The sequence below is a fragment of the Xiphophorus maculatus genome, chromosome 24 (assembly GCF_002775205.1).
Source record: "Xiphophorus maculatus strain JP 163 A chromosome 24, X_maculatus-5.0-male, whole genome shotgun sequence".
In the NCBI taxonomy this organism is placed as follows: Eukaryota; Metazoa; Chordata; class Actinopteri; order Cyprinodontiformes; family Poeciliidae; genus Xiphophorus; species Xiphophorus maculatus.
The window spans coordinates 14,506,636-14,522,146 of NC_036466.1; the positions used below are offsets into that span (position 1 = coordinate 14,506,636).

At 44.4% G+C, this 15,511-nt stretch overlaps 1 protein-coding gene across 2 annotated transcripts in view; it reads right to left on the bottom strand.

Annotated features, from left to right (window-relative positions):
- LOC102236609 (zinc finger protein GLI2) overlaps positions 1 to 15,511 on the bottom strand; it is a 49,786-nt gene that overhangs the window by 20,619 nt on the left and 13,656 nt on the right. For both annotated transcript variants that reach the window (XM_005811537.2, XM_023329606.1), the window contains one exon: positions 2,071 to 2,176. In XM_005811537.2, the coding sequence (XP_005811594.1) occupies positions 2,071 to 2,176 (106 nt within the window). The remainder of the gene's footprint in view (positions 1 to 2,070; positions 2,177 to 15,511) is intronic.

Consider the following 15,511-nt stretch of genomic DNA (forward strand, 5'->3'; position numbering starts at 1 on the left):
TCACCAACCCTAACCTTACCCTAACCCTAACCCCTGACCCTTACCCCATCAAAAACAACCAATCAGAGGCAGGAGGAGGGGCTTAGTGCTGTCAATCATCCTCAGGTGAATGACTCATGTCTGTCCAGTTTTCACTTCACTACGTTGTTTCTTATTTTTAAGAGTGAGTACATGTAGTACCTAACACACAGGCTACATGTCCGTGTTAGCTAGCAGATAAAAGCTACATTAGCTAAGCTAACTTTGCTAGTTTTTCTGTAAATATTACTGATACTGATCGTAGTATTACACAGAGAACTGAAATTTATTAATAGTTGTAATGTTCTTTTAAAAACGAGGCGAGCGCTAGCTCTAAGCTTGTGGCTTGTTTATTGTCGTCATAGCAACTGTCTACCAAGATGGCTGCCAGTTGCAAAGTTCCTCAAAGTGTGACGTCACATAAGAACTTTGTATGGAAAACTCTATCAGCTGTATTATCTATTGAAACTGACGAGGTGTCTATCTGGATGCAGGTATTGATTGATTGATTGATTGATCGATCAGGCCGGTTCCCTCCAGGTTTCTCTGCTTCCTGTCACAGAAACAAAGCGGCGCCCCATGGCTGCGCGTTCTGACAGGCCTGACAGAACCAGCAGCCTCTCATTACAGTATATGCAAACAGTGACAAAGCGGACGGCGCCGGGGTGTCATGTTAGACAATCAGGGAGCGGACCTCTGACACGCCGCCGCCAGCCCATAATAAAGCGCCGCGCCCGGCGACAAATGACACCGCACTTAATTTGCTGTGCAATGTTGCTGTAATTAGGTGAATTTGGCACCGGCAGGGGGAGCGACAGCCAGATCAAGGTCTTGATGAATTAGGGGTCCACTGTCAAGATCAAATCACATTAATCAAGGTGGCCAAGTCCGCAGACAGCCCCCCGCCCTCCTCTTCCTCAGCCGGCGTGATGAATGGCCCTGCTGCCGCCAGGCGCGAAGTATGCATCACCATCAAATCTGTGAATTTAAATGTAAGAGCTCCACTCGCTGCCGTCTATTGACTTTTTTGTCTTGGCTCCAGTTTTTCTCCGGTGATAAAGTAAGAGCTGAGAGTGTGCTGCTGCACAGAGCCGTTAACGTTGGCTCGTAAACCCAGAGCCAAGGGAAGCTGCTGAGAGAATCACTGGATGTGTCGCCTGCAACATGCAGCCTGAGCCGTGACCTCTGACCTCTGGGAGTTTAATTATGGCGTTAGCCTGCGGCTGCCAGGGCCTGCGCCGCGCAGATTAGCTCCAAACGAGGGATTAATGAACATGATGAGGCGGCGGCGCGTTGAGTCTGACCATCGCTGCAGCTATGAGAGTTTAGTTTGACCTGTGACCTCTGAACCAGCTGCACTGCAGAAACACAACATCCTAAAACTAACTTATAGGGAACTTTCCAACAAAAGTAGCAGCTAGTTTAGAGTTAATAATTATTTAATATTGATGATAAATTACTATTTGCTCTGGCAGATTATTACTAAACATTTATTAGTGAAATAATCTGTATAATTACTAATTTATCATGAATATTAAGGAATTATTGACTCTCAAAAAGCTGCTGTTTCTCACTGAAAAGTTCCTTATAAATTAGTTTTGTCTTATTTTAAGTGTGTTAAAATATTTGCTCTAGAAACTTGAGCAGAAATCCTTGGTACCTTTTGTGGTTTGGTTGTTTATTAAAGTGTCTTTTTACTGATTTGACCAAAACAATCAGGAACAGAATAAATCTGTGAGGGTGTAAATCCTTTTCCAGCCATCAGTTCAGAAGAGGAGCAGCGACTCGTTTGTTGTCCGGAAAACTTCCTGCGATTTCTTAAACTGTGTGTCAGATTCAGATCCCTGCAGCTAAACTCCTCAAAGCGCCGCGGCGTTTGAGCGGCTCTGGTATCACAAACCGGAGGAATCCAGAACCGGCATTGCTTATTCACTTTGGAAGTCAGCGTGTGTCGTCAGCTTTTGATAGTGGAGTTGGCAAACGCTCAGCTCCAATCAGCGTCTTCACAGAGCAAAAACAAGCTGGGTGCTGCAGAGAGGAGCGGCGGTTTACCTGTGCATGGCGTGCAGCGCGTGCGGCTCGTAGTGGTACCGGCCCTCATGATGGCGGATGTCGATGGGGATCGGCGTGTGGAAGGTGGGGAAGAGGTGCTGCGGCGCTGCAAGGACAAACGGGAGAAACAGAGCCGAGAACTGAGAGACTTGAAACAAGAAATTTCAAAGCAAAAGGCCTACAATAAAGCAACATGAATTTCAGAGCAAGCTGAGCACTTTCGTGTAAAATATTGGCACTATCACACGAGAGAAGTGGGATAAATAAATAATCAAAGTCGTGCTAAGAAATCCTACATCTTGGACATAAAAGATCTCCAACCAGGCTTTTGACAAAGACCTGCAGCTAGCAGAGCTTTGAACTAGACAGGATGATGGAGCGTGTGAAGCCAGACTCAAACCGGCCCTGACAGCTCTGGGAAAAGCTTTCTTCTGCCGCTCTCTCCAAACAGACTGAAAACACACACAGCCAAACAGACTGAAAACACACACAGCCCTCCGCACTGACTGCATGTTTACACACCGAGCGACAAACACTCTGCTGCTCCTATCAGACGTCTTCACTTCCCCCCGCAGGCCTGAACGGTCAGCATGATCAGCATGATTTCATCTGGACTCTACAAGACCCTCAGAGTCAAACCCAAAGACCAGGCCTGGTTGCTAAGCAACGCCTCAAAACTTCCTGTCTGTACGGCGAGAACCGGACTGGAATCAGGAGGGTTAAAGTCAACCAGACAGCAGCAGCAGCATCTCCAGTACAAATGAGGACAAAAACACTAACAACACATTAAACATTTAAGTCATTAAAATCACAGATCTAAACAGTTACAGTAGATATATATTCATCGTCTATCAGCCAATCAGGCCTGCTGCAATTAATCAATTATTTTATATATTTAAAATATCTTCCAGTTCCAGTGTTAAACTTTAATTTAGGGGCGTGCCATGGTGGCGTAGCGGTTAGCGCGACCCGTATTTGGAGGCCTTCAGTCCTCGACGCGGCCGTCGCGAGTTTGACTCCCGGACCCAATGACATTTGCCGCATGTCTTTCCCCCTCTCCTTCCCCGTTTCCTGTCAGCCTGCTGTCATATAAGGGACACTAGAGCCACAAAAGACCCCTGGAGGGGTAAAAAAAAAACAAAAAAACTTTAATTTGAATTTAAAGTTTATGGATCTATGAGAATGTCCTTATCTGGGCGTTGGAGCAACAAGCCCCGCCCACTTGGGAAACTGCAGTCGGCCATTTTACAGTAGAGTTCTGGATTCAACGTGTTGGAATGAAACAGAACTTTTTATGAACTGAGAGACTATCAGTTCATATAAACCACAAACATCCACTTCCTGTCGTGTTCTTTGTCGTTTCCGTCAGTAGTAACACATCAGGTGACTGAAGAGAAAAATGTGTTTCTGCTCCATTATGTTCATGATGGTGGAACAAACCACTTCCCACTGGAACCAGTCCGCCTTCCCACTGGAACCAGTCCGCCTTCCCACTGGAACCAGTCCGCCTTCCCACTGGAACCAGTCCCCCACCTGAACCTGGAAGCTGCTCAGACCTGCACCTGTCTGGTCACCATGCTGCCACTACCTGATGCCGGCCTCCAGATCAAAACAAACTTTGTGTGATCTGAGGTTTTAGTTTCAGACGTATCAAAGGAGCATGAAGCTCTGGGTGTCATTAAAGGTGCATTCCTGTTTCTAACTCGGCGGGTTTTACGAGCGTTGTGTGAATCGTTTTTATTTTTCCTCTGGGATCTGGGAAGATTTTCCTGAACATCAGAACTAATTAGCCTCTCTGCCGTCTTTCTTTTACCGTCACATAAACGCAGCGTTCGGGGCTCTAATGGACTTTATGGAGTCGTGTTTCTCGTTAACATTTTTCTCAGGTTTTTAATCTGGAAGCCATCCAGGGTGGCGTCCCGGTCCAGTTAATCAGAACCTGCTGCGTCTCATCTCGGAGGAGAACCAGCTGATTCCTGGTCTGGATTAAAATTCCTCCGGTGTTTCTCACATTCTCTCCTGCGGGAATCTGTCAGGGTGACCTGAGGGGTCAGGGCCACGGATCATTATCCGGCGAGGGGCCCGGGCCCACGGGGGCCCCCCGGGTCACCGCGGGGCCCCAGACCGGAGTGAGTCAGCATTCCAGGGCCTGACAGGCTGACGGACAGCAGGAATCCCTCGCTGTGCTTCCGTTCGGCCTGCGGGGACCAACTGGACGTCGTCATGACGACCCGGCGGCGTCTCACGTCTGGGCCACGCGGCGCTCGATGGAGGACAGGAGTCCTGGTGGCGTCGCTAACCGCGTTTACATGAACCACAGAAACACAAACTGAAATTATTTAAACTAATTCACTGAATGGAAAAAGGACCATTTTAAAAGTTTTGGGTAAAAGGTTTTTGTGCTGCGATCAGGTGGATTCTCTATAAACTCGTTGCATGTTGCTGTTTACATGAGGAACGCTCAACGCTGGAGGCTAAAACACGATTCCTTTCCTTCTGCTGCGGTTAAACAATCTGTTAAATGATGCAGAGCGCCGCAGCGAAGGGAAAATAACAGAAAAACCGTTAGAATAACTCTAAACCACTCGTGTTATTCTGTTTTCTCGCTCTGTGTCGGCTACGCTACACACACCTGTTACCATAGCAACTCACAACAATGTCAAGATTTAACACCAAAAAAACTCCCAAACATTTCCCACACAGAGCAGAACATTCATTTTGTTACAGGCTTCACGTTTATTTTGTGATTATTAATAAGTGATCCCTGTGGTAGCTTAGCCACCGCTGCTATTAGCTAGGCTAGGCTAACACAGCCTTGAGGAATCCAGATGGAAAATATCCGACCTTCATCATTTTCTTTGTTTGGTTTGGTAGTTTTTTTAATAGTTTTTCTACTAAATTCCCATCAGAGAACCGGTCCTGGTTCAGTTGGATCCAAATGAACTGGTTCCTCTCCAGATTAAATGTTTAATTCTCCTGGATGAGGAAACAGCAGCAGCTGGCAGCTCTGCTGCGTCTCGGCCTCGACCTGTAAAACACACAACCTGCTCCTACTGAGGTCAAAGGTCAGGCTTTACTTCAGCCCCAGGAGTTCTAGGTGCATTTCTGATGACTGGTCAATGTTCTGACCCGGTCTGATCGGGTCAGAGTTCAGGGAAGCTCTGCTGGACGAGTCCTGTGACACTTCTTTGGACCATAGTCACGTTAGCAGTAGCTTGTTAGCTTTGATAATAAACCTCATTGGTTGGAAAGCTAAGGATGACCAAACAGCAACATCCAACCAGTCCATGAGAAACGAACCAGGAGTTATCCAGTCCATCTCTGGTTGGAGTGGAAACACGTCGAGTTCTCATAAAATCCTGCAGAGAACTTCAAGAAACCAGAAAGAAACCAAATGTTTGCACCAACGATGAACTGGTCCAGTTTGGCTGAAGGATGAAAACGTTCCAAGGAATCTGATTCCCAGAGAGATTCTGAGGTTTGGTTCCTCCAGAACGTCCTCAGTAACCACCCGGCCGGCCGGCCGGCCTCGCCGCGCTTGCAGCAGCAGCAGCTAAAGGCCCATTGAAAGCAAAGGGAAGCTTGACTTAATGCTCCAGTCATGGCAGTCGGGGCGAAGAGGGTTGAGGGTCAAAGAGGAGCTCATTGTGCTAAATACGCTCTGAGAACAAGAGAGGGAAATAAACACCAGAAGATTCCTTTAGCTCATCCAAAGGCTGTTTGTTTTTTAATTAAAGGGCTGGAAGCTGCAGAACAAACCAGTTTGATTCATTTAGTCCAGAAATGAACGTTCAGCTGCTGAAACTGGATCAGGATCTGAATCCATCACAAAAGGCCCCTGAGCCGCACTTTGGACCCTCACGTATTAACCTGTGATGCAGAAACTATAGAAATATTCTAGAACGTGTAACAGCATTTATTTTGTCTTCTTCAGTATAAATATGTTTTCTCATGCCAGCTTGGTGCTCTTGGGGGCCCCCTGCTGGTGGAGGAAAAGTATCTCCAGGTTTTTCTCATTCTGCTAGTTGAAGTTTTCTGTTGGAGCTCAGCGCTTCAGACTGAAACAAACGAGCTGCAGAGGAGCAGCCGGCTCCGTCCCAGCTGGTCCGGTCCGGTCCGGTCCGGTTCAGCTTCCTGCTGCCTTATTCCATCATCCAGACAGCTGCATTGTTCTGGCGCCGGGCGAGGAACAAAAGGCGAGCGCTCCGGAGAGTTGGCTCACCTGAGCGCGGCGCAGCGCGGCGTTGCCCCGCCCCCTCAGTGATCTGATGGTCGCCAGCAGCAGGAAGTTCTCCCTGTGAGCCTGTACTGGTGGGACTGGTTCCAGTTTACAGGACTGGAGTTCATCCTGGCAGGTCAGGGCTTTGATCTGGGTCCAAATCTGTCAGCCATTTTGTCCCATCATTTCTTGGGGCAGTTCTGCCCTTCCAGTTGACCGCTGACTGTAACGGCGTGTTCTCACCGCTGATCCGTTCTGTCTGACTCGGACTGGGAGGCCGGAGTCCAGAGATGTTGGCTGGAGAACCTGGCTGTGGCCCTGAACGCTCAAAGTGGCTCCCAGCCAGAAACTGAGAGGCTCCGGGGCTCAGCGGGGCTCCGGGGCCTCCAGCGGGGCTCCGGGGCCTCCAGCGGGGCTCCTGACAGGTGGATCTGATCCCGCTATGCTCCATGAACACATTCGTCACGTTTTTAATAAAATCATTCCAGACTCTTCAGTCTGATCAGCACTGAGCTGTTTCAGGGTCTCTGTCACTTTAAATCAGCTGCTGGCCACGCCCACAACTCAGCGTTTACACAGAATGTCTGCAAACAGATTAAACAACCAAACGTCTCTGAGAAGCAAAAGTAGAGCCTGCTGCACAACCAACCAGAATGCAACAAGCTGTTTCTGGATGGAAAGTCAACAAGACGCATTTCTTTTCCAGCAGCCATTGTACAGCTGGAGTTCTGCTTGGGTTGCTAGGTAACGGGGAGAGTATTCCCATTAATTACTGTTTATGTCAGTATTTATTTATTTAGTTTTAGTTGGCTGTATTTGGAGGAACAGAAACATGTAAAAAGTGATTTTCATGTAACGTGTCTCTTTAATGCGTCTCCTCTTCCATCCAGCTGGTGGCGCTGCGTGTGGTTCAGACGGTTTCTTCAGGTTTTGTCCTGATCAGGTGTTAGCCTAGCGTAGCTCCTTAGCAGACCGGAGGTTCCCAGACTGATGGTGTCGGGTTAATCCAGCTGATTTATGGTCCGTCTGCTAATCGCCCTGCTTAACTCCAGGTTTGTCCAGATTAAGTGATTTTCTTAAAGCTGAACTTTATTATCCTCCCTGTGATGAAGGAGAGAGGAGCTGAGTGATAATTAACATGCGGTGAATTAAAGCGCCGCTCCTGGGGCTCCCGGCTAACATCCATATCACCCGCCGGCGCCCCCACCAGGAGGGCTACTGGGACGGCAGGCGGGAAGCAGAGACCCAGTTTCCTCCCAGAACGGAGCCGAGAATAGATCAGGAGACGACTGTTACTGCGTCTGAACGAGGAGGACGAGACCTCCGCACGGCTGGACACACACACACACACACACACACACACCAACACACGCACACACCAACACACACACACACACACACACACGAACACCCGCACACACCAACACACACACACACACACGAACACCCGCACACACCAACACACACACACACCCACGCACACACACACACACAGTGCAGGAAAACACACCAACAGGTTTAAATCAGCTCCAAACTAAACAGCAGGATTTATTCTTTTCATTCAAATGAGAATCTGACAAAAATCTGTCATTTTCTTCAACAACAGAAACAATTTAGCTCATTTCTGAACATATTAATATATTTTAATGACTTTCAAAATAAACGACGTTTAAAATAAACCAGAAATCAATTAAAAACTATTTCTGTTTAATCCATATATATTTTTCATTTATTGGTTAAAAGTGGGTTTTTATCATATCGTTTCTCATGATACATTTCTCAGTATCAATATTGATGATTATTGATTAGTTTTTATTTTAATTTTAAGTCTGTTTGATCTCATAGTTTTTTGTATTTTATGACTGTAATATTTGTAATATGACTGTAAATGTGATTCTTGTTCTGTCAGGCTGAGTGGAATAAATCGAATGCTGCCCCCTGCAGGTGGGAGTTAAAATTTGCAGCAAACTCACAATTATGCATTTGTGTGAAACAATGTGAGGATTTCTGGTAAATTTCCATGACCCTTCAGATACAGACCTGTAACTGAGGTTCTGTAAGGAGGCTGTGCTGGCTGCAGCGCCGCTCTGATGGGGAAACGCTCCCTTCAGCGTTTATGAGGAGAATATTCCTCCCTGAGCCTCGGACGGCGTCCGGCTGCAGAGTTTAGCAGCTGCTGCGGCGCTGCTCAGACCGGAGCTCTTAAAACCCAGAATGTGACAACCTGGAGCTTTGTTGGGTTTATTACGGCAGACAAACTGCAGACTGTGTTTATCGTCACGCCTCAGCTTTGATTTCCACTGTAGGCCAGCTAATTAGCTGTTATTGCTAATCTCCAGCTGCTTTCTGCAATACTTACAAGGCAATTAGCGTGCCTCTTCTAATTTCACTGTAACTTTGTAGGGAGGCTCTCAGGCAGCAGCTGTGCAGAGCGTCACCAGGCTGCAGCTTCAGCCAACAGAAGGGACCGACGGGCCCTGAAGGCATCACCAAAGCCTGGAATCTGAACCAAAACTCGTTACGAAGGAATCAGCCGTCCGCCAACCTTTACCTCACACAGCAGGATGTAGAAACCCAAACTACGGCTGGTTCCCCCCATCCTGCTCAGCTAGCGAAGAAAAGCCTTTGAGTACATTTAGATCTATAAATGTAGAAAATATGATGAATGTATTAAACAGAACACATGAATCCATGATGGATCAGTTCTCACCCGTTCAGAGACATACCAGTCTGATCTGCTGGCATTCAGACTGCTATGCTAGCTCCTGGAGACTAGCTTAGCTTATGAATGTAACGTAGAGACGGGGAATAAATGACGCTTCACATTTCGATTCTTCTCTTTTACGTCTGGATTGTTTGTTTGGAATCATTTTAGTGCCAAAATTCAGATTATCAGGCGCCTAGCAGAGGCTACGTCATTAACACATGAAGCTATGTCATTAGCACAGGAAGCTACGTCATTAACACAGGAAGCTACGTCATTAGCACAGGAAGCTATGTCATTAGCACAGGAAGCTACGTCATTAACACAGGAAACTACATCATTAGCACAGGAAGCTACATCATCAGCACAGGAAGCTACGTCATTAACACAGGAAGCTACGTCATTAGCACAGGAAGCTACGTTCATCCGGATTAATGACGGGCACCGCTAACCGAGAGTACCAGCTAGCGTTAGCTGCGAAGAGGCCAGAACCCAACGCTGGTCACACATTGGATTACCTTCTTCCTCTGCTGGTTAGCATTAGCATTGGAGAGGCTAGCTGCTAGTTAACATTGTATATGCTAGCATTAGCATTACATATGCTATAGTTAGCATTGTTTAGGCTAGTAACTAGCATACCTAAGTTGGCCGCCCTCTTTATTAGATGTTTTCTGTAAAGAGAACTTTACCAAATGAAAGGTTGATATTTATCTTGCTCTTCTTTAAAACCTACGACTCCCAGACTCTACAGACATGGATTAGATTATTCTACACTGAGATCAGAATATTTAAACCCAGTTTGAGTTTGTAAACTGGAGCAGATTGTCAGACAGACAGAAACACCACAGCGGTTTATCGCCTCTAACAAACTGGTAATGATAAAGTTACTGGTTATGCCAGCAGTGGGTGATATGGGTTTAAATTAAATGACAGGATTTTGTGGTATTGTTGTGATAGTAGATAATAGACGTGTTACTGACTGAATATTGTTCTAGAAAATCATTCCTATTGACATGAGATTCTTCTCCATATATTTAACAAAAAGTGATTTACGTCACTAAGCTGCAAACAGTAACTGCATTTAATCGTATATTTTAATTCACTGATATTTACTGATTCTCTCCTAAAAGAAAGAGTGTAGAAACTTTACAAAAATAACATTTCATCAGATATTTTTCACCCTGTTCAGCTTGTGGTTGCGGTGAGTTTAGTTGTGAGCGGCGCAGCGTTTACCCAGCAGCTCCTCTGTTTGCTCAGCGGGTCACAAGTTAAACCAACACACACTGCGACACTCGCCTCTGTTTTCCCTCACACTCCGCCGTTTAACCTCCTGATGGACGCCGTCGCCCCTAGCAACGCCCCGGCGCTCCGGTTCACCTGTGAATGTGGGCGCTTTAATCTGGACCCGGGTTCAGTCCAGTCAGTCTCACAACTGTCTGCAGGAAAAACACTGAGGAGGAGGAGGAGGAGGAGGAGGAGGAAGAGGAGGAGGAAGAGGAGGAGGAGGAGGAGGAAGAGTTGTGGCCTAATCCTGAGAATCGTGTTTTTATCGCTCTCCAGCTCGGGGCCGTAAATCTCCAGGAATGTTGTTTTTGGATGGAGTTCAGGCAAACTTTAATGTTATTAAGAGACAACGGAGCAACGCTCTGCTGCTGCAACCAGCAACAGCAACAACAACCAGCAACAGCAACCAGCAACAACAACCAGCAACAGCAACCAGCAACAACAACCAGCAACAGCAACCAGCAACAAGGGCTAAACTGCACTTTACTGGGACTAGTTATTGCTTATTATTAGTAAAATATTGTTTAGTTTTTATTAGTCTGTTTTTCATTGCAGAATTCACAAAGTATTGTGATGATATTTGTTGATTTCAACAGAAATATTTATTCAGTTATACGTCCATAAACAGAAAAACAATTATATATATATTTCATAAACGTTGTAGTTCCAGTTAGTTCCAGTTTCCATATTAATCCATATTAATTACTGTTTTTTTGTGATTCGCTGAAAGAAAATGTTTGAGTTTCTGTTATTTTGTTTTAACTATAATAAGCTGAATCTGCTTCCAATCTTCATCCTGAAGTCTCTGCGTTCGGCTCTGGACTGGTTTCCAGTTCAGGTTTCATGTTTGTTTGTTGATTCATGTGAAATATGTAGGCCGTGTTTGTGCCGCTGCTCTAATGACTCAGGCCTGAAAACGGCTAACAAGCAGCAGAAACGTCTGATCCAGAAATAGAGCAGCCTTCTGGTTTCACTTAGAGCCTCTGATGTGGAGCGCAGCGTCAGATAAACCAGGATGAGGCCATCTTGGAAAGTCATCAAGCTAAATGTTTACAAAGCGCTGCAGAGAGCCCATTATCCGCCGTGATTGGCTCCCACATGGCCGGCTGCAGGGGCCCATAACGGGGCCGCCTCGGAGAGCGCAGGGGGACCCGACCAGGACCAGGTTCCCCCAGGGGGCGCTACAACGTCATTACGGGTCCAAACTGGATTCTGAGTTTTCTAACGACAGCAAACACAAAAACCAACCGAAGATCTGAACTGAGAATGAAAAGAGAAAAGTTTCTCCCCAACCTGCTGAGATACCAAACACCTGGACCGGACCGCAAGCAGAGGTCACTGTTACCGGCACGGATCCAGAACGGATCTGGAGTTCATATAGACACGTTGCATGTTATCGTTTACATCCAGATGTTTTGTGCTCAAAACGCTGGAGGGCAAAGAGGCGATTCTGTCCTTTAGCATCCAGAACCACAAAACCAGACCTGGAGATGGCGCTGTTCTTCACTTACGGCAGTTTACCAAAGAAAACAGAAAAATGACACAGAAAAACATTGAAGAATATTTAAAAACCAAACTTATTCTTCTGTTTTCTCGCTTTCTGTCTCGGCTGCATCATAAACACAGTGGTTGGTAGATCTGCTGATTTAAACTCCTGCTCTGCTGATGAGTTGGTCAGTCGCCTTTTTTACTTTTTTTGTTAACTGAACCTAAACTCACCTTATTCCACAGCACACCTACATGTTAGGTTGTCAAAGTCAAGCTAGCATAGCTGACCTACAGTACATCCGTAATTAAAACTTTTCCTGACTGGTTATCTGGTTGTCTTAGTGTTGACAATTAGCAGCAAAGAACTGCATCACTTTTTCTTTTAAATATCAGGTGGAAATTCAAGATTTAGCATGTTATGCTGCTAACTTAACAGCTAAAACTAATGCTAGTCATCGTTAGCACGCAGCTTTTTGTCCTGCTGCAGGAAGCTGTGGGCGGGATGTTGTGACGTCACACTGAAACGTGTCTGTAGATCGGATCTGAAACGGTTCAAACTGCTCGTTACCCAGCAGGTTGTTGCTAGGTAACCAAAGAGCAAGAGAGAGGTTTGAAGCTAGCTTAGCTAGCTTTGAGAGGTTGAACGGCTAAAGCCTCTCCTCTACTTACATTTCCCTGAATGCACTTCTGCTCTGGGGTTAAGTGAATATTCTATATATTTCAGGTTCTATCTGATGTATTATGTACTGATATTGATCACTTATCTATTGTTATTGATTTATTGTGATAATTTCAGCATTTAAAAGTTTTTCCTCTCAGTTATTTGTGCTGTTTTTATTCCAACTCCCATGAATCTGTTTTTATCTGAATGAACCCAAATGGTTTGTTTTCTGACTGGAGCAAAGCTAAAGCCTGATGCGTTTTGGTTGTATTGGGTGTGTGTGTGTGTGTGTGTGTGTGTGTGTGTGTGTGTGTGTGTGTGTGTGTGTGTGTGTGTGTGTGTGTTTCTGTGTCTGCCCCTGCGAGGCCTCCTGGGCAGGGCCTCATTTAGAGGCAGGAGCAGAGAAAGGAGCCGCCGCCTCCTCTTCTTCCTCATCCTCTCCTTCTCAGGAAGATTAGTGGCCGTCCTTTTGGAGCGGGGCGGTGGACGGCCGGCCGTTAGCGGCTGCATTTTTCTCTGCCAGCGGGCCCTGACCCCCACGGCGCCCCCCTGCAGCTCACAGAGAGGCCCTTCGCGCCCGGCCGCCATCAATTACTCACCGTCCACCTGGTGATAAAGAAATCTGTCCTTATCGCTGATCTACCGATGGAGCCTAAAATACCATTTACTCAGCCGCCTGCTCATCCATCTCCTGCACTGGGAGCCTCACAGCCAGCCCACTGGTCCCAGTACGACTCCCAGTTTAAAGCTCATCAGGTTATCAGGTTTAGACCAAAACCTCTTATTGATTAGCAGCTCATTTATTAATACTCATAATAAATTTACCAAACCTTTGAATGTAGAAAACTTTCTTTTTACACTGCAAAAAAACTAAATCCTACCAAGTATTTCTAGAACAAATATCTGAGTATCAGGGCTGGACAATAAATCAATAACAATACATATCAGAACAGATAAATGATCAATATCAATAGATGATCCATCTGATAGAAAATCCAGTATTCAATAAATAAAATATTCACTGAACTGAATGCAGAGGAAAGATCACGGCTAGCTAAGCTAAGCTAGTGGACTCACCTCACTACCTAGCAACAACTCCCTCGCTCCTTGGTTACCTAGCAACAACTCCCTCGCTCCTTGGTTACCTAGCAACAGCATGTTGAGTAACAGGCGCAGCAGCAATTTAACGTTTGCCGCCTTTCGTCAAAATGAAGTTTAAAAATAAAACTGGATAAAACAGAAAGATGTGATTCCTATTTGGAAATATTTATGATATTTAAAACAAAACTGATCAATAATTATAGATACTGACTGATATAAAACATTTATATTGTGATACAATTTTCATCCTTATAGTCCAACCGTAAATAAAACACTTTAAATGCAACAGAACTGGTTTACAAGAAACCTTTTAGCAAATATATGAGCTGATCTGTCAGTAATTCCTTAAGCCCTTAAAACGTATAAATAATGTTAATATTACTGCATTATTTACTGACAACATTGAGCTGTATCTGGCTGTAAAGTTACTTGTTAGTCAGTTTTGCCTTTTTGAAGTGAACCAAGTTATTTGCATTAGAAAGTCGAGCAGAAATTCTTGGAGAGGTTTTGTGTTTTTGCAGCGCAGCAGCTTAAAGCATCTCCTTTCTTTGATATATATGGGAATGCTACGCCTGTTTAGGTCTCAACCCCCCACTTATTGTGTCCTGGGACGGCCCAGGAGGTGCTAAGTACTTTCGGTCCTCCCCTGCGAACCAGCCAGACTCAGCAGAAAGGCCTGGGAGGCAGAACGGGAGGAACTGTGGGTCGGGGAGCCGCGCGCTCATCAATCTCCCTCTCCAACGACAAACTCACTCTCAGCAAGATGTATGTCAGGAGCCACAGAAGCCAGTTAATCAAATCATTAGCTGCAGCCTCCTCTGGCCTAGTTTACAGAGAAACACAGCGAGACCAAACACAGACGCTTCCTGTAAAACATCCAACACCAAAGCAGCTGCATCACAACCAAAACAAGAGTCTGATCAAAACTAAACACAATCATTTCAAAGGTTTAAATCTCGTCAAATCATGAATTTATTATCGGTATTTAAGTTCTGACAGTAAATGGAGTTTCATCTACAGAAATACTTCATGAATTTCACAGAAAGAGCTGAAACTGCTAAAGTTAACGAGCTAACCTCGTTTTCTTTTGTCTTTGAATTTAATATCTGAAATACTCAATAATTATTCAATAATCTTTGTGTATGGATTCATATCTAATTTATATCAACATTCATTTTAAAGTACAATATCAAAATGTTGGCCTTCATTTTTTACTGGTTTGACTGGTTATTATCCTGGTTTATTATTGACACATTAATAAACGCTGCTGAATGAACACAGAATAACAAAATATATCTCAAATTAAAATCATTTTAATTTAAACAACATTTCAGTAAAAATGGGACGGCCAAAACCTGACAGAGCTAGCTAGCTAACTAGTTAGCATTAATATTCTGTCTCTTTTTAAAATTTATTTTAATAAATATTAGAAATCCAGAATAATTTATAAATAAACCTTGCACTGAGATTTATATTTAATTATTAAAATTGTGAACATTTATTTTAAATTGTAGCATTTTAAAAAGTAGAATAAATCTAACCTTTATTTCTGCTTTTATCTTCCTTTAATATCAAAACCTCCCAAACAAACCAGCAACGTAGATTTAAGAATTAAAATGATCAAAATTTATTTTAAATAAAAACATAAAGGTTGTAAGAAAATGTGTAGAAACTGAAAGCTAACTAGCTTAGCATTCAGTTTTTAATCTGTTTATTAAATAAATAAACATCCAAATATTTTCCACTCCAGCCTTTTATCTGAAACCGTTTTGTAAACAATATATAATTATTGTTTATCATAATAAACAGCATAAAATTGCTGAGTCAGTGTTAAATGTTTATGATAATCTGCTTTATTTAGCAAAATATGAAAATATTTTTCATATTAACAGGTGAAATCTGCAGGTTTGTCATTAATACAATAAATCAGTGGAGGAATGAAGGCTAGCTTAGCTTTAAGCTAACTGGAACTGAAACCGTCTCT